The 22,462-nt window shown below is 40.0% G+C and overlaps 1 protein-coding gene across 2 annotated transcripts in view; it reads right to left on the bottom strand.

Annotated features, from left to right (window-relative positions):
- Positions 1-22,462, bottom strand: part of ABLIM1 (actin binding LIM protein 1) — a 162,889-nt gene that overhangs the window by 42,783 nt on the left and 97,644 nt on the right. For both annotated transcript variants that reach the window (XM_050899019.1, XM_050899018.1), the window contains 2 exons: positions 9,454-9,541; positions 4,712-4,770 (listed from right to left, as the gene is read on the bottom strand). In XM_050899019.1, the coding sequence (XP_050754976.1) occupies positions 4,712-4,770; positions 9,454-9,541 (147 nt within the window). The remainder of the gene's footprint in view (positions 1-4,711; positions 4,771-9,453; positions 9,542-22,462) is intronic.

Here is a 22,462-nt window from a genome sequence, read left to right as displayed (position 1 = left end):
ACTACCTGCTTCATCAACTGCAAGGTTTTACAGTTATTTAGGACTTGGAACCAGGGTTTATTAAACACAGGCTTCCTATGGATTTCAGTAATTTTCAGTGGCTGTGTACAAGACCAATAACGCACCTCAGTGTTACAGCACTCATTGTGCCTGTCTGCTAGTTTAACTGCACCCTTCTCCTTAAAAGAGTGTTTCCTTCAAATGCATGCATTCATTATTTCTCTGCCTAAAAAATCTACACTATGTACGCATCAAGACAAAACTAGTGAACAAGTTTAGTTCAAACTCACACAGACACACATATTAATAGGTTACAACTAATTTTTCTTTCCTTTCTAGACACAAAGGCCAGAGAGGAGAATGAATTTTCAGCACTTAATCGTTGAAGGCACTTTGTTACCAAACAAACTTTTACAAGACTACTCGTGCAAACGTAGCCTTCATCAACAGTAACTTAAGTGGAAAGCAGAAGAAAATGAAGTGGGAAGTCCGGAACATACTGAATTCAACAGCAAACTTCTCAGAGAATTCACAGGATTTCACTCTACAATTTTCATGTAGATTCAAGCCTTTGGCCCATCTTTATAGCAACGGCAATGATAGCACCTTTGCGTCTACTCTGCAGAAGAACACTTGAAGCCAAAATCTGCCTTGAATTACATTTTGTATAATCAGCATGTAAATCTAAACAGAATTTAATACTGACCAAATTTACACAAGAGGATATTCATCTGGCCCTAAGCTATTTGTATCCTACACAGTCTACAAAGCAAGAAAGAGACCATACTTTTATTTTGACATGGGCTGCTCCTATTTTGCCTTGCTTATTTTTCTAATACATTGGATAGGATTTGGTTTTTTAATCCTAAGGCTCCTGGATTTCAGCACCGGAAACTCAGACTCATGCATGCTAAACTGAATGCAAAAACCCACTACACTGGCCTAAAAGATGAGTGAAATGGTCCCACAGTTTGCTGTTCTCAGACTCCAACATTTGATTCCATAAAGCCTAGGACTGCGGAGACATTGCTCTCCTGAGGAGCACCAATAACACATCTTTATAGCTGTATTTTCTTGATACATATTTCTGTAGCTAACAGAGAGAGCAATGTTCAGGAGTGGTTAATGCATTGCAACATCCTAAGTTAACTGACTGAAGTACTGTGCAGGACAAAGGGCACAGGGCTTGCATGAACTCCCACTGAATCACAGCATCGGATTCAACCACATAACACTATCCCGCAGACTGCATCTAACACAAATATCCTGCCCTGGCTGATAATATGACTATCTCTACTTTGCAATTAGAGATGTGAAGGCAGCACGAGCAGACACAATGGAAATCCAGTGGCACAGACTCTGTCAGCCTGTCTGCCCACCGCTAGCCTGTACTAAGCCCATACCACTACGTTCTTACTTCATTATCAGGTGCAATCTACCTCAAGTGTGCCTGCATGCAGTACAGCCACAGGTGCCCCCCCAGCAGACACAACTAATAGACAAACACTGCCCTGAAGGAGAAGAAATGGAAGTGGGTGGTGTTTGTAGGTGCCAAGCAAACTCAAGGAAGTCTGAAAGTAGAAAGGTAGTCCAGAATCAAGAGGACAGGGAGGACCTCCCAACTCGGACGTGGATGTGCCCCAGATTAGAGAGAGGCAAATGCTCTTGGGCAGCACATAGAACGTATTTCGTAAATACTTTCTCAACTAAAGTATTCACGTGTAGTTGGTCAATACATATAAAAAAGGAACTGATTTAACTGATGGCATTTTTTTTTTTCTAAAAAGCATGAGCCATTGTTCATGAACAACTATTTCTTTTTAACCAGCACTTTAAAGTCAGATGCTTTTCATTGTTTTCATTTGCTTCATATTTGCACTCTAATTTTTTGTTTTAGAAGAAAAACTTTCTGTAACACTGGAAGAACAATACTACAGCCCCAAGAGCTCATCTGAATCTAAAAAAAATTAATTTTAAGCATTTCATTAAGCAAAATAAAAAATGTGAGAATTAACAACACTGCACCACACAATGCAAAATACAGCGTCAGTGCCCATGGTGGCAAGTGATAGCAGGAAAGCTGTGTGGCAGAAGTAGTAGCAAGCGCAGCAAATGACAATAACGAAGAATCTTCTCAGTAAAGAAGACCATTATCAACACTATGAAATCACAACAGCAAACCTCTGCAGAGCGTGGCCTGCGCAGAACCAGACTCTTTGGATAAAAGAACTCAGATGAGGAATGCTGTCATGAAACACAAAAGGGAAAAATGAGTGAAAAGGAAAGCAGTTTCCCCAGCTCAGCGGTTAAGCTCTTTATTCAATCAAGTTACTAATATCTACTTGCTAGATAATAATCGGTGCGTTATAATATCTATGTTACTTACTGATCCCTGCAGAAACATGAACAGCCAGACAGTTGTGAAAAAAACCCTAAGCAATGTATATTTTTGTAACATACATACGGTTGCTTTATTTTCTGCTTGTTTTGGCTTTGTAATCCTCCACAAATACCCAGTGGGGGGAAGATCTAAAGCAACCATTGTTTTTATGAACTCCATCTCAGATCTTGACCAGCTAGAATGTTGATTAGTTTATATCACAACTCAGTTACTGAGAGAAAACAGAACTTGCTGAAAGCTTCTGAAGTGACTTCAATGATAAAAGGGCTTTTTGGTTTTTTTTGCTCTATAGGGAAAGGAAACCCAGCAGAGCAAATAGGCCATATCACTGGCTGTTTACAGAACCATCAGAAAATCTAGGCCTGACCCTGAAAGTGGCTATATCATATATTTGTCAACTCACAAACCAGATTCCAATTCTCACATCAGGTCTAAATGAATGTCATAAGAAACTGAAAGTCATTCAAAGTACAGTTCATAATTTAGTGGTGACATGTTCAAATAGCGCACAGTTTCCCCAGTTTCATTTGTTTCTGTACCTACCTGTTTGCTACTGCCTTCATTTGAGTCAGCAGAATGAAATGTGTGTCGAAGTCATCAAAGTGAACTCAGACTGATTTTAAAATAAGGTGTCTGACTTTGCACCGGAGTAGATAGAGACTATCTGTGATGTACAGTTGATGCTAAAAATTCTCCATCTCTCCAGCTAGCTTCAGTACAGCGCATTTGTCAATGCCTTTTAAAGACATATTAAACCTCTGCATAGAAACTCTAATCCAGGAAAAGGCGACCTTGGATAGCTGTGCCATAACATTTCTCAGATGTTCCCTTAATATGCATTCTTTCGCTTCACTTCATTTTCCTGCAAGAACTCACTTAGGCAAAGTCTTGCAGGTGGATGAATTAATTTACTTTAGTCACTTCAATTAAAATTAGCTGAGGGGGAAGCAGACTGACATGCTTGAATGTGTGACGGAAAAAAGGAAAATATTTGAAGAGGACTTTGGCCATTTCCATGGGGAATGGAAATAAGCCAACTGATTTATAAGGTCAGCTCGAGAAGGTTCATAAGAGCAGCAAAGTACTCAGGAGTGCTTTGATAAGACTCTTGGGTCCAAGTGAAAGGGAGGTATTGTACCCCAACAATTCACTACAAAGCACAAGCATTCTGACACTTAAGCAGGGCCAAAACACTGTCTTACATTCAAATTGTTAAATGAGGAAGAAAATCCAGTCTGACATAATTTTCCATTTTCTTATGGAAAGTCAGGACAGAACAATGTGCAAATGCTGAATGGTGCCTACAGTGATGTTTGGCTGTGCTAGATCACATGCCCATCTAGGGCCAATTATACTTATGTATTATCGGTACAGCCCACACTAACATGAACTCTGCTCAACAAAAATTTATCTGCATGTTACCTACAACCATAGTAAATTCTCTGCGGAGGATGTTTTACAGACCAGTGCATGTGAATAAATTCTAAAGGACGTGGCTTCCTGTGAATGAGCCACACACAGAACACAACCCACAGGATATCCTAGGTATCTTCATGCCAGTACATCTTAGTTTCCTTGTCTGAAAGACATTTTATTCATATGCAGTCTCTAATATTCATATCCTGAAAAATTAGCAAAGCTCAAAGGACCAGCTGAGACATCAAAAAGAGTAAATTGTCCAGAAGATGAATTAGTGAATATGGGCTTAGAATTGCCTGGTGCATGCAAAAAGCCAGGCTCCAGCATTTATCAGTGCAGCATTATTGCTATCAAGGATTTGATCCAGAAAGTTTGTCTGGATATACTGAGGTGACTCTGAGGGTAACTGCAGCTTTTCTTGGCATTCAAATTAGGATCACTTTAGGCTGAGGTTTATTTGGATGGCAAAGGAATAAGAGTCCTTATTGTCTAAATGCTGTAAATAACCATGCAGAACAGGGGATAACTATACAGCAATTATACAGATGTGCAAAACCACTAAAATATATCGTAGCAGTTGCCCTGTTCACATTTTCTCCTTAAGAGTCTCTCTCACAATAATTGAGATATGAAATGAAGTGTCTTAGAGACTTTGGCATGTCTGTATGTCAGTAAATGACACTATCTTTAAGGCAGTGCACTGAGACAGGTATGTGAAGGTGGTGAGCCTAAAAATCAGAGCAATACCTCTGAAGTGCCTCCACTGTTTATTCTGCCAGAGTGGTGACAGCTATGCAAAAAAAACATGGAAAAAGTCACTCTCTTAAAAACAACATTCAGTTACTGTGTGTGCAAAATATCTGGTGTGTCATTGCCATGAATTCAGCTTACCCGTAGCTTATCTTCAGTCTTAGTGGATTGCTTACAGTCGGGATGCCAGACAGTGGAACCTGAGGGAGGAAAAACCCCATCTTTATTCAGAGCAAAGCAGATGACTTCCGATCATGACAAGTCAGTTATTAAAGAGAACCCCTTCATTGCATCAGATGGTAAATCTGTATGAACTATGCAAGTAATTCACATTCAATTCTAGCTGATGAGAAATACAAGTGAAACAAAAAAAAATATTCACATCCTTGGCCCATCTACAGCAGCCTCTTCCTGAGGCTGTCAAAGCACTTTGCACACATTCTTAATTAAAACTCAAACAGCCTTAAGCAGCAAGGGAGTCAGCAAGCACCAGCTGGAGGAACTGAAAGACAGAGGGTTCCTCTGGGCAGGACGGAGGGCAAGAGCAAAAGAAGTGGGCCATGGTTACCTGATCTGTTCTCCCCTTATGTACTGCACCACATGTAAAAAGGAAGTTCTGATTATAAGTCCATTAATACTGGGAAAGTCCTATGACTTCCTTGAGCAATAGATGTCATATTCAGTTACTGTAAAGTGTTACTCAGATCACCTCTTCCCTGCAATTATGCAAAATGCAACAGGAAAAGCAAAATTAGAAAATTCAGAACACAGCAGTCAGGGCTGTATCTCACTCACTGCGCTAAGCTAGGGAGACCAGTATGACACAGGTGGTACAAAGCAGCATGTGAAAGAGCCTCTCCTTAGATCACAGTGTACCATACTTGCCATTGGCACACGCATCATTTCTACTCCTTGCTGTGCAAGGTCAGTGGCATGTGTTGCACTGGCATTTCCACATGGCATATTCCAGCTACACATCCTACTAAAAAAGGCAAGGTCTCTGCTGTTTGTCTCCCAAAACATGGGATTCTCTCTTATGCTGTAAAAATGGAAATATCCAGCTGTCCCCAAGGGCTGAGCAGTGTCAGGGGCAAGGAGCACTTCCATCCCATTTCAGTTCTCCTTTGGAATGGAGTGTAAACTGTGGTCACTGCTGGGAAGCTGCTGGCAGGTATTAGCCAAGTTGAAATGGAGCAGAAGTTAATGCTGATTTTTAACACTGACTGCAGCTGCAGTCAAATTCAAACTTCATTCCAGTCACTGCAAAGCCAATACAGAGCCTTGTCTGTCTGCAGGGGGGGAACGTCACCTCTTCACTCTGTCCACAAAAAAACCAAACAGAGCGAAGTCCAGGTCTCCTGCTGGCGACTATTAGCTCAAGTGCAGTCAGAGAAAACCTCACCCTCAGAGCCCAGGAGAGGTATGGGTCAGGGCCCCTGGCAATTTTGTTCTAATGAGCCCTTATATGGCTCGGTACAGAAGTAAAGACCAGCAGGAATGATTTCACTTCCCAGCAGCACACAGTATAATCATCATCAGGAGACTGGAGAGAACGCTGTGACTCTGGATCAAGGGTCTGAGGTGTTTGGCTTTGAGTCTAAGCCGAGGAAGAAGAAACTGTGCATTTGGCAGGGGGAAATGATCAGACAACAGGCAGAAGTGTACCAACAGCCTTCTCCGTAAACAAACAGCAGCCTCAGAGCCAGGACCCCACAGAGCCTGCGAGATCGGGAGAGAAGCATGCCCTGTGCATTTGCTTAGGAGGTCAGACAGATCCCAGCACTCAGGAGGAAGGGAGTTCATATTATAAGGCTGATGAACTAAGACTCAGGAGGTTTAGGTTCAACTCTCAAATTCAGCTGTGAGCTTCCTGTGTGACCCTAAGAAAAATGATCTCTGTTCCTCTGTACCTCAGTTTCTTTTCCATTAAACTATCCCCACCATCAAAGAAAAAGCTGCCACTGCATTTTCGGGCAGTATTTAGCACAAATGGGCACAATTTTAGGGACACCCCAGGAGAATGCTGCAGTTGCTGAAAGCAAATGAGAAATCCAAGAGAGTCTGGATGTCATTTTCATGGTGAAACTTAGCTAACAGTTGTGAGTTTTCTTTCACAAAATGGTAAGAGGTTTGAAATATGTGAAATTTAAAAACCCAAATCAGATAGAGCAGGCTTAAGAAGTTAAATGTAAATATTTTTCATGATCTTGAACTCTGAGCCACCTACAACTTGTAGATTTTATTCATCCAAACACGCCAATCTATTTTGAAATGCTTGGAATGGTGCAAATTCTCAAGCTGCATCACCTCTCTTTTTCCTACCAGAAATAGTTCAGCAAATTATGGTTATTCCCATTCTTAACATATGTTTGTTTGCTCACTTGGCAGACACCAACCAACACGTTCATTTATTCAGCTTTTTACTTTGCACGTACCATTGTTTCAACATACAGCTCTCTAAATATCAGTAACTTGGGCTATTATTTACACATTGAATAAGGCTGAAAGCCTATGTGAGAATCAAGTGAAGCATCCCTCTAAATGCTGAGCAAGATCCTAGCTCAGCAACAGTCTTCTGGGGCAGTCCATATAGTAATATACTACTAGGAAGTCAATGGGAAAGAGAAAGTTTCTGACGCTGCTGCTTTTTCATTTTCCTGTGTTGGAGCAGGGCAAAGCCAGAGCGCTTTTGCTAGCATTATTCAAACCATCCTTAACATAGAAAGCCCCAAAACAGACAACTTGTTTTTCCATGTTCTCCTTTTGCAGGTTTTCCACACATTTCTAATACAAGTAGCCACCACAAACCTACCAGGCTCCTCTATTATACAAAGCAATACCAACACAGCGCTTTCATGTCCTGTGGAGAGGACAATTAGAAGTGACATGGAAGCTGCTTCTTTTCATATATTTTATCAATAATGTGATTTTGCTTCTAGCTTTAGGGTTGTGGTGTTGTGTTTTTATTTCAGAGAAATGTTTGGAATGCTGTTATTCTGCACCCTAGGGTAAATGATTTGGTTGGAGTCAGGATATACATTTCAGCTGAGAGCTTTGCACAGGAAGGGTTTTAGGTCCCTTACACTTACAAGCATGCTGAATTCAGCAAGGAAAGCTTTGGCAGGACAGTCTGGAGCACACTCAGCAATAACATTATTTAGTCAGAAAACAGCTTGTGAACAATAAAGCAATGCAACTTGGGCTGCTCCTCCTCTGAGACAGAGTGAGCATGAAGAACATTAATTCAGAACCACAGAAAGGGAGATACAGCCAAGAAGAGAACAATGGCAGATCAAGGAGCCAGGTGTCTCTTCTCTCCTCTTTCAAAAATCACCTGAACTTGGCCAGGACAAAATCTAGCCTTGTTTAAGTAGAAGCAATATCTTCTGTCTGATTTGGATCTGCAGAAATTTACACCGCAGCCTGCCCAATCAACATGAACTCCCACTCTCTGCTACACTGGTGCAAATGGCATCAGTTGCAAACAGCTGTTACTAATAACAGCAAAGGATGAACTGATGCTCACCTTGAACTCTGTCTGTACTTTATCACACTATGATGTGAGGAAACTAAGAAGATTACCAGTTGTCAGATGCGGTAACTGCTGCTTTCAAATTAGTCTTTCCAACTTGCCATCAGAAAGCAGTACTTCCTACCCAGCCCTCTTTCAGCCTCTCCTTGCTCTTGCAATGCAGAGCTGCTACACAACTCGGTATTCATTTCTGTGCGCAGCTGGAATAAGATGGCTAAGGTATAAGGTCAGTGAGAGATGAGAGAGACGGACTGCAAGGGAGGACAAACTACGTAATAACACAAGTTAGCTTCAAAGGAATTCCTTAACAATATTATCTTAATTTTGGAATTCCTCCAGCAGGAGTCTCTCCTCAGGATTTCAAGAGATGGCTGCCACCACACTTTCATTGTTTCTTTCGTACTCTTTTACAATCCTTTTAGGTATATCAAACAAGTTTTCTAACATAAGTACAATATACAAAATCCCAACATGTATCTGCCTTTTTCACTTTGATTTCTGACTTGCATAAATGTGTATTATATGTCTTTCTACCAACATTAATTAATACTATAGCAAGTAATGAAAATAACTGTAGCTTAATAGTTAACATGCTACCTTCTGGGACAGTAGGTGGAATTCAGATCAAGGATACTTTTCAATCAAAGAAAAGAGCATGTTCTTTTTTATGTGAAAAGATCATGAAAAAAATATGCTTGGCAATACCTGGGAGTGAGAGACTGTTAATAAGAAAGAGGAGATGAAAATAAACATACAAGAAAGAAGTGACTGTAGAAAGACATAAAGTAAATGGGAATAAAAAGAGCGATGTGACCAGATAAAAGAGAAATAGGCAAGGCAAGCAAATATGATTAAGACCAGAGGAGACACTCTGTCAATGCACATGGGGAATAAGAGCTACGTGATTCAAAACAAGCTCACTGCAGGCTCTGGAAGTTTCTTCATTGCCTTTAACAGTTTGGAGTGTGGTCCAGAAAAGCACAGAAACTGATCAGCAGAATTCAGGGGAAACCCTCTCACTTTGTTTGGTATCTCATGTACCAGTCTGTGTGCTAAGCTACCTGTGAGATGCCAAATTCAGAGGCAGCCTAATAAATTTCACTTTTGCTACACAGCTTTTGAGAACACAGTCTGCCTCAGCTAGGGTGTAAAGTCACTGCAATACCACTGTTAGGGCCACCTACTAGAGCAAAAGGGCTTCAAGTGAAAAAGTATGAGAACACTATTGAAGATAGGATGGCTATAGTCCTCCTTGCCCATATTACATGGGGATGGTTTATAAACTCCTGAGGTCTGTGACAGAAAAATTACAAAGTCTGATTTTCTTGTTTTGGAATGGAGACATCCTTACCTTGCAGATACATTTCTTCTCCTTCTGTGAACATTTGGTTGCACCTGCTGCATCGTGCACAGCTTGGATGATAATGCTTGTCACCTGCCTAAACAAAAATAAAAAAGGGAAATGAGGGACCAACACATTGCATTGCTTTGTGAGCACTCATTATTTGCAGACCACTGCCATTTTTCTTCTAGTTCACCTGTTATGATACAACATTGCCCTCATGATGTGACAACAGCAATGAGAATATAAGATCTGCCATACTGCTTCAGTCCAGAGGTCTATCTAGTCCAGCATCCTGTCCTCAACAGAGGCCAGCAGTGACTACTTAGGGTAGAAGGCTGTAAGAAACAAGACAACACAGAACAGCCTTTTCTCTTCACACCTTCCCACTCAAGTAATCAGTGGTTTAAAGATTTGCTGGCTAGAGGCTACATCAAAATCTATCTATTCTCCATGATTTGCCCAACACCATTTTAAATCTCGATCTATCTAACAGTCCAAGGCCATGAATGTCACACTGCAGTTAGATATTTGTGTAAACCTGCTGCCTCCTCATTTTGTCAAACAACATGTATTTTCTCAATTGCTCCATGGTTATGGATGAATTTAGACAATGAACGACAGTTTTCAACCTGCCATTTCATTCTTTGGCCTTCTTCCTGACACTGCTGATATGGGCATTATAGAGAGAGCTTTCTAGAGCCACTTCTGGGACCATTAACTTAATTCACAAATGCCTGACTTCAGAAGCTACACTAGCACAGACAGCTTGAGCTGAATTTGAACTGTTGATGTAAAGATGCTAAATACTCTAGATCCTCTTACCCAAATCCAAATCCACTGAGCCACTCATTCTCTTAAATACATTGATACCCATAATAAACAAAGCTGATCAGATTTCAGGCCCATAAGGACAGGAAAAATCAAGGCACAGATATTAATGAGGTTTCTTCTCCTTAGGAGACCAAAGCAACCAATGTATTAACTTCCTTGCATCAGAAACTAAGCATGCAGTGTCCACATCAGGCTTTTTTAATTGAAAAATAATTAATCCTAGAAAACAACCCTTAATAGTGAGAAGTAATGAATTCTAGAAGTCTTTAAAATTGTATCTGGCTTTCCAAACAAGTTAACTTCAAATCTTTTTTCACAAAATATTCCCTATCCACTGAGGTTTATATGCACAAAATACCTGTTTGTAGCTGACTTGTAAAATGTCATCAAATCCATTTCCTACTTCATTATACTTGAGACTGTAACATTACTAAATTCAACCTTTCCTTATGTCTATTGAGATGAATAACAACATATTTTTGGTTCACATTCAACATTGATTATACAGACTTAGTATTTGAAAGTATTTCTATGAGATGATGAAGTATATGGATTAAAGACGTGACAACTATCAAGACAACCAGATCTACCACCCAGCCCTTCTCCAGGTAAAGTTGCACCATTTAATTTTAATGTTCTCATTTGTTCCTGCCTTAGTAGTGCAGTATCTGGGTTTGATTTTAGGGAAGGTCAGGAAAGGTAGCTATTCGTAGAGACAGTGGTGTTTGTGGACATGACTATATATCTTTTTTTATCACTAAGAACAATTCCCATCCAGGAATTTCAGCAATACAAGGCCAGAGAAGAGGACTCAGTGTGCTGTTAGTTTAGCCATGCACTCACTCTTCAGTTGCAAAAAACCTGCACTTCTCTTACTCAGATACTGCCTTTGCTGTTGATTCCTGCTCCTTAGAGGGCAGCATCCACCAGACACGGAGACTAATGTGATTTAGAATTTTTTGCACAGCAGATTTAGACCTATCAGGCAAAAAAGGGGCTCTGGCAAAAGGGAGAATGAAAGGTCACTACAAGATATGCCTATTCAAGGAAGAAAAGCTAATGAGGGAGGAAATACAGAACTGATGCTTGACTTGCAGCAACAAAACCAATATCGAACTGAGAAGGAAAAACACAGTTAATGCTTATTCTCTTTTTATCATTTTCATTATTGGCTCTCCTCTTCGTCTCTGACTCTCTCTACCAATTATTTAATCCCTGAGGTGTCCCATCAGTTCCATTCAAGACTGGAATTTAAGAAAAAGAAAATGAAGAAACTCTGAATGTATCTGAAATGTAACGCTGGCATCAAACCACAGCTATTCTGATCTTGAATGCAGATGTGCAAAGAACAGCTACTTGTATATATATTCAGCTTAGGGCTGTGAATATTGAACGGGGTTCAAAGGTAGATCTCCAATTCAGACAGCTCAGCACTCAGCAGAAGCCGACATCCTTTTCCGTACTTTCTGCCTCACACAAACAATATTGTACATACAGAGGAACAGCAATTTTATCTGTGTTGGGTAAAAAAAAATCCCAACTTTTGAGCATTTCTAAAGTTCTCCAGCAGAATGGGGCCCACAGAGCTGCTTGTCACAAGTGATTTCAGACATATTTGATTTAAAGATGATGGCAAATCTAATGTCCTGGGAACCGCTCCCAGTTAATGAGATATAAAAAATTCGTAAGAAGGCCAGAAAGGCTCTTCTCCAAACAGGAAGACAATAATTGAAAAATAGATTTGAAATAATAAAACAGGAATCTTTTCTGGGCTCTGCCTGTTTCATCCAACTAAAGAATATCTCTGCGGCATAACTGTGCCGCTGCTTAACAGAGCTCAAATTTTCAGTAGGCACTTGGATTTTTCTGAAATAAAATTGATAGCTTCTCAAAAGGTATTCAGGTAGGGTAGCTAAGTAGCTACATAGTCTGAACTGGAAAGAGTACAGGGCCTGTTATATTATTATTAATTAATCTCTGAGATATCCCATCTGAGGTGGGATTGTGTCCTCTGAGATCCTTACCAAATTCCCAGACACAAAGGACTGAAACCTTTGTACATAAGTATTATCAGATAAAGTAGGTTTTATAAAGAAATAATTCCCTACCAAGCACTCTGACACTCAACTAAGGCAATGTAGTTTTAAGAAGGGTAGTTAGGATCCAGCAGAGATATCTATATTGTGAGAGGACCATGGCATGTGGACAAAGAAAATCACGCACTCACACCTGTACCATTCCAGCTTCTCTTCTTCCAGTCTGGCCTTTGAGGTGTGGTGTCTTTGTTTTGGGTTTTTTTGAGGATTTTGTTTTGTTTGTTTGTTTGTTTTTTGTTTAGGAACAAGAAAGCCATATTGCACCTTTGTTTTAATCAAATGCTGCATTTCATTGTCATAAGCAAAAGGTTCCAGTCCTTTGGGTTTTGTGTAGCTACTCTGGCAGTCCTACCCCAGGCTTCTGAGTTTCCTGTTCCTTGCTTTACAGTTAATTCACAGGTCAGTTACTTCTACTAGCTTGATCCATACTTTGTCCTAAAAGGGTCTGTATCCAGTCTATCTAGTGCTAATATTAATGAGTCTGTCACTTGCCATGATCATCTGATAAACATTCAACTTATTTTTCTCCTCATTGCAAATCTTTTCTTGAGGATTCCTTAGAAAAGGGCACCTGGATTCAAGTACTCACCTGTTAATTGATACAAGCAGTTTACATGTTTTTAAAAGCCAGGCTATTTATAGGAGAAACAAATCCAGAATTCATCACAATATTATGTGTAGGCCTGTGGCCTCTCTGAAGATTTTTTTTCCTGGAAAAACTTCTGATACGCTACTGTCAAGAGAACGTAGTTTGAACGATGTACACATGTCTCTTCAAAACAGCCAAAGAGACCGATTTCAAGTTTATCAGATCTTTCCCCAAGGCTGAAACAACTGGCCAAATTTTAGCCTAGTGTGAGTAATCATGAATGAACACCACACCCCAGATAACACAACCTTGCTAAATGGAAGCGCTAACACATCCTGCACTGGAAAGGTTTTGGGGGAGTTACATACCACAGCAGCTGCAGTTGTTGCTGAATGCTTCCAAACCAGCTTCATGAGTTTTCCGCCTCAGTAATGGTTCCATGACTCAGGAGTGGAAGCTTTTCTTCAGTGGGTATCCACCGGAAAACAATCTGCATCTCAACTAACTCAGGGCTAATCTTGCTATGCTTGACTTGCTGTGATCATCTGAGAAAACTAGTTGCTAAAAATCAGTCATTTACAATGTATTAGGAAAACCTTTTGGATCTACAAGGGGATGAAATATTCACACTTTTTAGACATCTGGTCTTGTCCAGCTCTCAGGCTACTAAACCCTCATTCAGTATGTCCAATGTGCAGCTTACTGTAGTCTTATGCTACTGTGCTGTGGACTATAAGGTTTATATCTCAATCCTGTTGGCAGTAACAAGTAACATTAATTCAGTGCACATTTGCCCTGAACATTCTTCAGCCAAGGTGCAAGAGGGTTAAAGCTGCTTGCCTTCTCACCATGCCTAGCTCCCCTTACCCCTTCTCAAGTTCACTTCATGTCCCAAAATCCTTTACAGTTAGCTTTGCTACACAAGGACTTCTCAAGTGGCATCTTGCACCCTGCCAGCAGCAACAAATCACTTTCTTGTTCAAAATTCAGCCACTAGGTTTTGATCTGTCGTATTGCTTATGATCCCTTCTGAATTATTTCAGCTTTGGTTGAGGTCTTCAGGACAATCCAAACCATCAAGTGCAAACTATGACCCATACCTTAGAGGACTGTCCCTAAACTAAGTTTGAGTAAGCTGAATTAATTGCTGTAAATACCCTGGTTTTGCCTAGCTACAAGTGCTAAAACCAACCAAAATAATATTGAACATTATAACTCTTACTTTGCATACAAATTCTTAAATGGAATTGAATGAATTGACAGCAATTTCTTGTCAAATGAAATATTAAACCTACTTGTTACTGTCACTGCCTATAAATTCTCTGTTAAATCAACTGGTACTTGCATTTGCAGTAAAAGCAAAGAACATCAGTTATCAATTTATAACAAGATACAATCTCTTCTGACCTTCCTATTTATACTCTACCCACACTGACGAATCTAAAGTCCGTTCTCAGATTAAATCCCATTTGAACAATGTAGACAGAAAAATTTAGATTAAAAAAAGTAGTAGTATATACTCATTTAACAAATACTTCCAGAGTCTTAGAATTGCAGAATGAAGGAACAGCGGTCAAAGGCATATTATAAGTGTCATTATAAATGTAAATATATGGATGTTAAATTTGAGTAGCTTTCCACGGTTCTGCAAGTCTCACTGATTTGTGGTTGACCAGTGATACGTGTGTTCTATTTATTTTCTATATACTACTAAATATATATACTATACACAATATGTGCATTATATGCATATTCATGTGAAGAAAATAGGTTTTAACATTATTTTAGATAGTATTAAGGTTCTATTTATTCTGGTAATTTCAAGACTTATATTGGAATCAAGTCTTTAGCAACACTGAGCTTCAGTTTCCCAATCTATGAAGAAGGTTAAATAACATTTAATGTCCTTCAAAAAATACTTCGGAGAAACACTAACAAGGAAAACCATTACAGAAATATATTCCTAATGACCAGTCCTGAGAATAAAACCACGTAATCACCTCTCCTCTAAGGCTTATGAATGATGACGGTTAGAAGCTCAGTAGTCAGGGTTCATGGATGATGGGCTACATAGGGGAGCTGGATGTGTATATTCTGCAGAGGACGTGTTCCAGGTAACATTAGCAAAAGTACAAGCTCTATTATGTATTATAACAATACCAAGACCAATAATAATAGTTAATAATGAGAGACCATATTTTTCTTAGATCACCTTTTCAGACTCAGCAGCTATCAATTTTCAGCCTTCTTCCAGCATACTATTCTCTTAAATAACTTCAACTGGAACATACAAATCCTCCTCAGCTGATTAAACCAGTCTGCAATGCCATTTTAAAAGCCACTGTGTACTGTTTACAGAGGGCTTTGAAGGCTCCCTCTAATGGGGGGTAATAACCCTGTACAATTGTCCAGAATGAGAGAGGTCGCAGAACACAGCCCTTGCATTACACACTGCGTGCATCAAGCTCAGAGACCTCTTGCACTGTAAAAGGTAAACTAAAAGGCTGGGAGGTAGGGAAGTATTTGAAGCACCAGTTAAACACAATGCACTGAGCTCCTGTACAACCCCTTCTCACACCACTGACGCTCCAACCTCTTCACAAATGTGCACAACACGCATTTGCCTTCACTTTATCAAAATGCCTTTGAGGACCTCCTGAAGCCAAAACTGTACTGTTACTCATAGGTGTTGTCCTGGTTTCGGCTGGGATAGAGTTAAATTTCTTTTTAGTAGCTGGTACAGTGCTGTGTTTTGGATTTAGTGTGAGAATAAGGTTGATAACACACTGACGTTTTAGTTGTTGCTCAGCAGTGTTTATACTAAGCTAAGGATTTTTCAGTTTCCCATGCTCTGCCAGCAAGCAGGTGTGCAAGAAGCTGGGAGGGAGCAGAGCCGGGGCAGCTGACCCCAACTAGCCAACGCGATACTCCATACCACAGAATGTCGTGCTCAGCATATAAACTGGGGGGAGTTGGCCGGGAGGGGCGGATTGCAGCTGGGGCATTGCTCAGCAGGTGGTGAGCAATTGCATTGTGCATCACTTGCACTTTCTTGGGTTTTATTTCTCTCTTTTTTTTCTGTTATATTCCTTTTCATTACAATTATTATTATTATTATATTTTTATTATTATTATTGTTAGTATTATATTTTATTTTACTTTAGTTATTAAACTGTTCTTATCTCAACCCATGAGTTTTACTTTTTTTCCTGATCCTCCTCCCCATCCCACTGGGAGCCCGGAGGGGTGAGCGGCTGCGTGGTGCTGAGTTGCTGGCTGGGGTTAAACCACGACAGGTGTCAAGGAAGGCAATGGGGGGTATTGCAAGAATGATTCCAACCTGGAAGCTACAAATACAGCTGCACACAAGTTGATACAATGTGCCCCAGAAACCCAGCATAAGAAGCACCTGCATTGAGCACACATACAGCTTTAACCCCATGGTAATAGTACTTCAAAAGCCAAGGACTGTATTTTCTGAGTCCATCCCCTCTGTCGCCACTTCCCACAAGACTAACTTCTATTCTCTGAGTGCTTGCAGAGCTCTAGTCTGATAAAATAAATGTTTTCCTCTCTGGTGAACATGAGAGCCGAAGATTTCCTATTACTCATGCCTTCAGTTCTGTCCTTCCTTCCAGAACAACAGTGAACAAGAGCCAGAGAGAACAATAACAAGAATCCCGCTAGGAGAGCTCACATGCCAGTGGGTCTGGTGGAGGAAGAACTAATTACCAACAGACATTTTCTGCTGGCCAAAGGACACAATTAAGTGCATATTTGTTGCGTTACATTTGCACAGCTGCACTCACTCTCCATTCAAAGATATCTTAGCAGGCACCTGACAAACAGTTATTAAACATGTAGAAAGTTTTACTTTTCTAATACTATTTAAATACCACAAAAACTGCTATGTAGTTGAAAAAGTACATTTAAGAGTAAAAGCCCCCCCTTCTTTCCTTTACAATTTTTATGAACAAGTATAATGGGCCCATTTGATGGACAAACCTAATCAAATATTTAGTTCTACCACGACTCTGAGGAGAATGACCTGATTTCTTAACTCTCTTAAAGACTAAGGAGCAGCACAAAGAATAACTCAGACTCATCTTTGAAACTGCTTAAGGAATGTTGTGAATTGTAAAACAGGAACTGTGGCAGTAGCCTACCATTTTCCAGGGAAGCTTTATTTTAATTACTTGCAGAGGTCACAGAACCTTCAACCCTGTTTGATGTTCGGTATAACATCAAATTCCATTGTTTCCTTCTCTGCAGGCTTCTGTGATCTCACAAGCGGCTGGAACAGCACAAACACTATGAAGACCAAAATTTGCCTCTAATAACATCCTGACCCAAACTGTCCACTCATTTTTCCCAGGCTCTTATTTGTTTAGCAAGTCACTACAAATATCTGTGCTCAGATACAAAAATAAAAGTGCAGCTCCTTTGCTTCCAAAGGACTTCAGAATCTACCATAATTTTCTCTGTTACTACCAAGGGAAGGAAAGTGTAATACAATTTAAATGTTCAAAATATTCTAGCCTGATAAATCCTTGTTTGATATGTATCTTTAAAACTAGGACCTTCTAAAGCTGTTTTTAACACTACCGTCACAACATCTCAATAGAAACAGCTCTCAGCACAGTCTCTGCCTCTGTTCAACCTGAAGACAGGAGAGAGCAGCGGGAAGCAGAGCTCACAATGGCAGTTCCCAGGCTGGTGGGGCTGCAAGACACAAGACGGGGGGCAAGTGGGAAATGGAGCGTGAGGCCGTGACTGTAAATCTGAATGACAACATGCATGCAAGAGACATGGAAGACCCTCAGAGCCTTCCATTGACTGCGGTGCTGCCTTGGGTAAGCCAAAACTGCAGCTGTCCTGCTGCTATGAACATTTCCACTGTTAATTCATGCCCGGTTTTTGATTTTTATACAAAAATACTTCCTAGCATTCCAACAGTGACTGCCAATGTCATGCTACTATATTCCTTAACAGACGGACTGTAATAGACTTTGTAATTTATTAGTGTTAATTCCATCAGCATACAATACTGTTATACTCATTAGTTGCTGTTAATAGCAATGCAATTATTAGCTGCTTGGAATATAATTTTTCCCTATAGCAAAGATGTGAGTAATGATTCAGGCTAAATCCCCAGTTGTGCAACTGTTCTGCTGGCATGAAGAAACAGTCCTCATGGCAGCTGAATATCAACTGGACTTACTTTAGTAAGAGCCTAGCAGTTACTTGTGACCGCACTGTCAGCTCTGCTTGGAGTTCTTACTTTCCTGCAGTATCCAGTGTTGAGCAAGTTGCACACACAAGTGAAATGTTTAAATACCAACTATGGTCTTTATGGGAGCTATTAATTCTGTCTTCATGGGGCAAATCCACCTATTGCTACACACAGAACCAAAGTTACGAACTTTTATTATCTACATGGTTAACAGTAGGAGGTCGGTACAAAGAAGGTAATTCCACTCAACTAAGAAATGTACCCACAGTAGCCCAAAGTGGCCATTTAGAATACTGGGGGCAGTACAGAGGAGCAAAGCAAGAGCAAACACAGCTTTATTGACTATTTCCAGGATTTCAACATCTCTGTTAGGATCCTGGGTTAGATTTATGCACAGAGAAACCTAATCCCAGTGACTGAACATGTAGTTAATCAGAAACAATCCGGAGAAAATATATGTACTAGATGTTATTAAGTTCCATTCTAATCTAATTACAATACAAATCTGTGAATTCACTGCTTTCATTCCCCTTATTTTAGGTGCATATGAGGGCAAAATCCAGCATCTGCCATTTAATTTTCTTTTAAACCATGTTTATTGCACAGATTATTTTTTTTAATTTTGAACTTCTCAATAGCAAGTATTTGGCAAGGCCTGATAGAAATCCCTCCTCTATTTCTTAACAATGCTGGAACAGGTCCAGTTCATAAGTACAGGTGTGGACTTTCTACGTCTTCTGTTATCTTTAGGCTTCACAAAGCATTAAAGAACTACATATTCCTTTATCTTGTATGCATTTTGTCCAGCATGGATTTTTGACATGAAAAGACACCTCACCTAAGGACCTGATTACAGCCACATTCATACTGCTGGATTAGTTTGGAATCAGAATCAACCAGCAAAGCTACTTTACAATAACTTCACCATAGTGCCAAGGGACTTTTCAAACAGCCTAATACTGGCATAACTATAACTTTGTCTCAACCAGCCAGCAAAACGAGCCAGTTGTGTAGGTCTGCTGAGCTGTACAGTTGAGTGATCAGTCTCTGCAGCAAGGTCAGAAAGCCATTCCAGCCTAGCCTGCTGAAAGCAAAGTAAAGCCCTTAGCTTGGTTTGCTGCTGGGTGTTAGTTCTATGGCACAAGTCAAGGGACAGAATAGAGTCTTATGAACAGCTTATGTACCAGATGCATACGATATGTAATCTTCTGTAACACCAGGAATCTCTCACTTTCCAAGTCATCTTCATGTTTTGTTTTGTTGGGTAATAACAGGACCACTGAGTTATCAGGACTATGTGAGTTCAAGGGTGAAACACAACCACGTTTCTCCTTTTAACTCTCTGCATGAAGTGACTGTTAGTCCCTCAACCTGTCTCTCTGGCTCAACTTCTAATAACAGAGCTTGACGTATATGCATTAGCAGATCATGTTAACTGAAGCTGTATTTACAGTGCTGCAATGATATCTCCAAAACAATGGGAAGTATCTTGGAAGACTGAGCAATTACTAGTTTGTTTAATTAGAAACAACTTTCTCAGTCAGTAGAACTATAGCTGACTTCAACCTGCTGAAATTTGGCTAGAAAAGTCAGTAACAAACCTCCTTTCTATCTTAAAAAAACCCCAACAGAATTATTTCATAAATCAGACGGTCTTCCACCTGACAGCAGGTAACAAATACTAAACATCATCCTAACATAAAAAGGTTATTTGCAATTCCAAAAATTAGCAATTATCTCCATTCTGATCATGATTTGATTGCATTTATAGACAGACAGAAATGAAGTGTTATGTGTGCATACATATACGTATATGTGCATGTGGATTTTTAAAGGAACATACATATTCCTGGATCTTAAAGTAACCATAAAAGGATAAACCCAGGAATTTTTAAGACATTCTACTGAATGTCCCGAATTCTGTATTCTAAAATACAAACAAAAAAGTTATCATGGTTCATATGCTTGATGCACAGAAAAAATCATAAGAACTGAGATCCTATTAACTAAAAAAACCAAAAGGCAATGACTAAGTCATTGAGTTAGAAATAAAGATAACCGATAAGAAAGCTAAGGTTACCGAAGAAATAACTATGGACAATATGTTTAAAGACCATAAGAGTCTTTATTAAAGCGTGATGGGGCGGGGGGGCAAAGATCCCTTGTGAGCTGTAGATGAAAAACGATGAAAGATGACACGGAAAAGGCAGGAGTATTCAGGAGGTGTATCTTTCTGGTCTGTATCTGACAATGCCAAAAGACTTATTCTTCCTGTTTGATACAATTTATTGAGCAAGATTTATTTAAATAGTGTTTGCCATGAGTCAACATTTACATATTAGGAGACTTGAATAATTTGTACTCAAGAGCATTACGAAAACTATAGCTAGGCAGTTCTCTGACAGATGGATGTGTTAGCAGGGGAGGCTCTGCTGAGCCAGATACCTCAGAGATTACTTCCTTCTACCCACAGCATGAGGTAACTCTACTACTGGCCAAAGCAAGAATATAAAACCTTTCCTGGTAAATCTGCTGATGACTGAAAATCATCTAAATTTTCCTGGTAAATCTGCTAATGCTTGTTTAAGCTATCTAAACCCAACAAGTATGTTTTAATAGTCTAATGTAATATGCCTGCAAATCAAGAAAGCAGGGCCCTGTGAGATTGAGGGCCATGTTGTGGGCAACAGCAACTGAAAGAGGCGGTTTGAGAACATCATTAATAATCTCCCAGAAAATGCTCTCAGAGTACCTGAAAGGGCTGGCTCTTCTGATCCTTTAATGTATACAAAGAATATAAAGGAAAAGCAGAAAAAAGGGTTTGCTTTTGACTACAGATACTGCAACATCACCATTATAACACTGATGTGTGCATACACATGGATTTACAGAATAGAGTTCAGTGGAGAATCATCAAAACAATGTGAGTCTTCAGCTGTGAACCTGAAGGACTCAGAGTCAAATCATTATTCAGACAGAAGCTTCAGAGATGACTAGATCACAACGGACAGGTGATTAAAAGCAAAGAAAGGAGATAATAGCAGGAAAGAGCATGAGCTTTTCAATCCCATTGAAAAAACTATGACAACATCAAAAAGCTGAAGTTGGACAAAATTAACCTCAAAACAGGTGAAGTTTCTAAAAAGTAAAGATAATTTAAGCAGCAAGAGGGAAAATTTTTGGCTTTACAATCACTCTGCAGTCTTCATGACAAGGCAGGATAATTTCCCAAAGGATAAGCTTTCATTTGGTTTCTAGGGAAAAGCTCTACGATTTTGAAAAGATAAGGTCAAGCAAGATGATTTTAGCAGTTCCTCTGACCTTAAAATCCATTCCAATGGGCTTTACATAGAGAGAAGCTTTTACACGTGCATCACGCTGCTCCTAGGGAGCACAGGTCTGGACCAAAACAGCAGAATAATTAGTCAGAGTCTAAGGTTACACTGGAAAAATTTCCAATAGAGTTGAATCAGTTCACTCTGAGACCTGTCTTGGCTAAGCAGCAAAATTCCTGGTATAGCGAGGGCTTTGCTGCTGGAAGGGAGCTTTTGTTGATGTGGCTTGTGGTTCAGAGAGACAGTTCAAGTGTAATGCCAGGAGAAGTTCTAGGGTTGGGTATGCTGCATCAGCACCGGAATTGCGACTCACCCAGAGAGTCCGGCACTGTGACGGGGCTCTGTAGTATGGGGAAGGCTGAGAAAACAGGTAAACGTAGCACTTGGCAATACTCATGGTAACATATTCAGTGGGCAAGTGCAAACCACTTTCTAACTGATGAAGCAAGTGAGAGCTTGGGAGATAGCAATTCACCATGGATCAAAAATAATGCTTGCAGCAGAGCCAAGCAGAGAACTCAAATTCTCAGACTCCCAGCCCTGCCGGACCTCTGTGTAGCACACCACTAGATCCAAGTAACTGTAGCTGATTTTCTTGTTCATCTAACACAAAACTGTCTTTCCAGTTTTCTGTCAGAAGGCTGTTTCAGGAACTGTGCAACCTTTGGCATGGGATTTAGCAAAGCCTGGTCTCCATTCTGATGTCTGCATTCAGTTCAGAGGGAGTGTCCCAAGAACAACAGAGAAATAAAAGTTGCGAAGGCCAAAGGAGGGGGGGAAGAAACTAAGCATGAGGTCAGACACAGTACATCCATAGAAAATAACCAGAGAATATAAAACAAAGATAGCCTGTAAGAAACAAAGTAGACAGGAAGCACTCAATTTATGCTAATTTGTACCTGGCAGACTCACAGATTGTTCTAATAGGAAA

Source organism: Gymnogyps californianus, chromosome 6 (genome assembly GCF_018139145.2).
Source record: "Gymnogyps californianus isolate 813 chromosome 6, ASM1813914v2, whole genome shotgun sequence".
Taxonomy (NCBI): Eukaryota; Metazoa; Chordata; class Aves; order Accipitriformes; family Cathartidae; genus Gymnogyps; species Gymnogyps californianus.
Note: the sequence above shows the minus strand (reverse complement) of the source record. Positions and strands in the feature narration are given on the sequence as shown.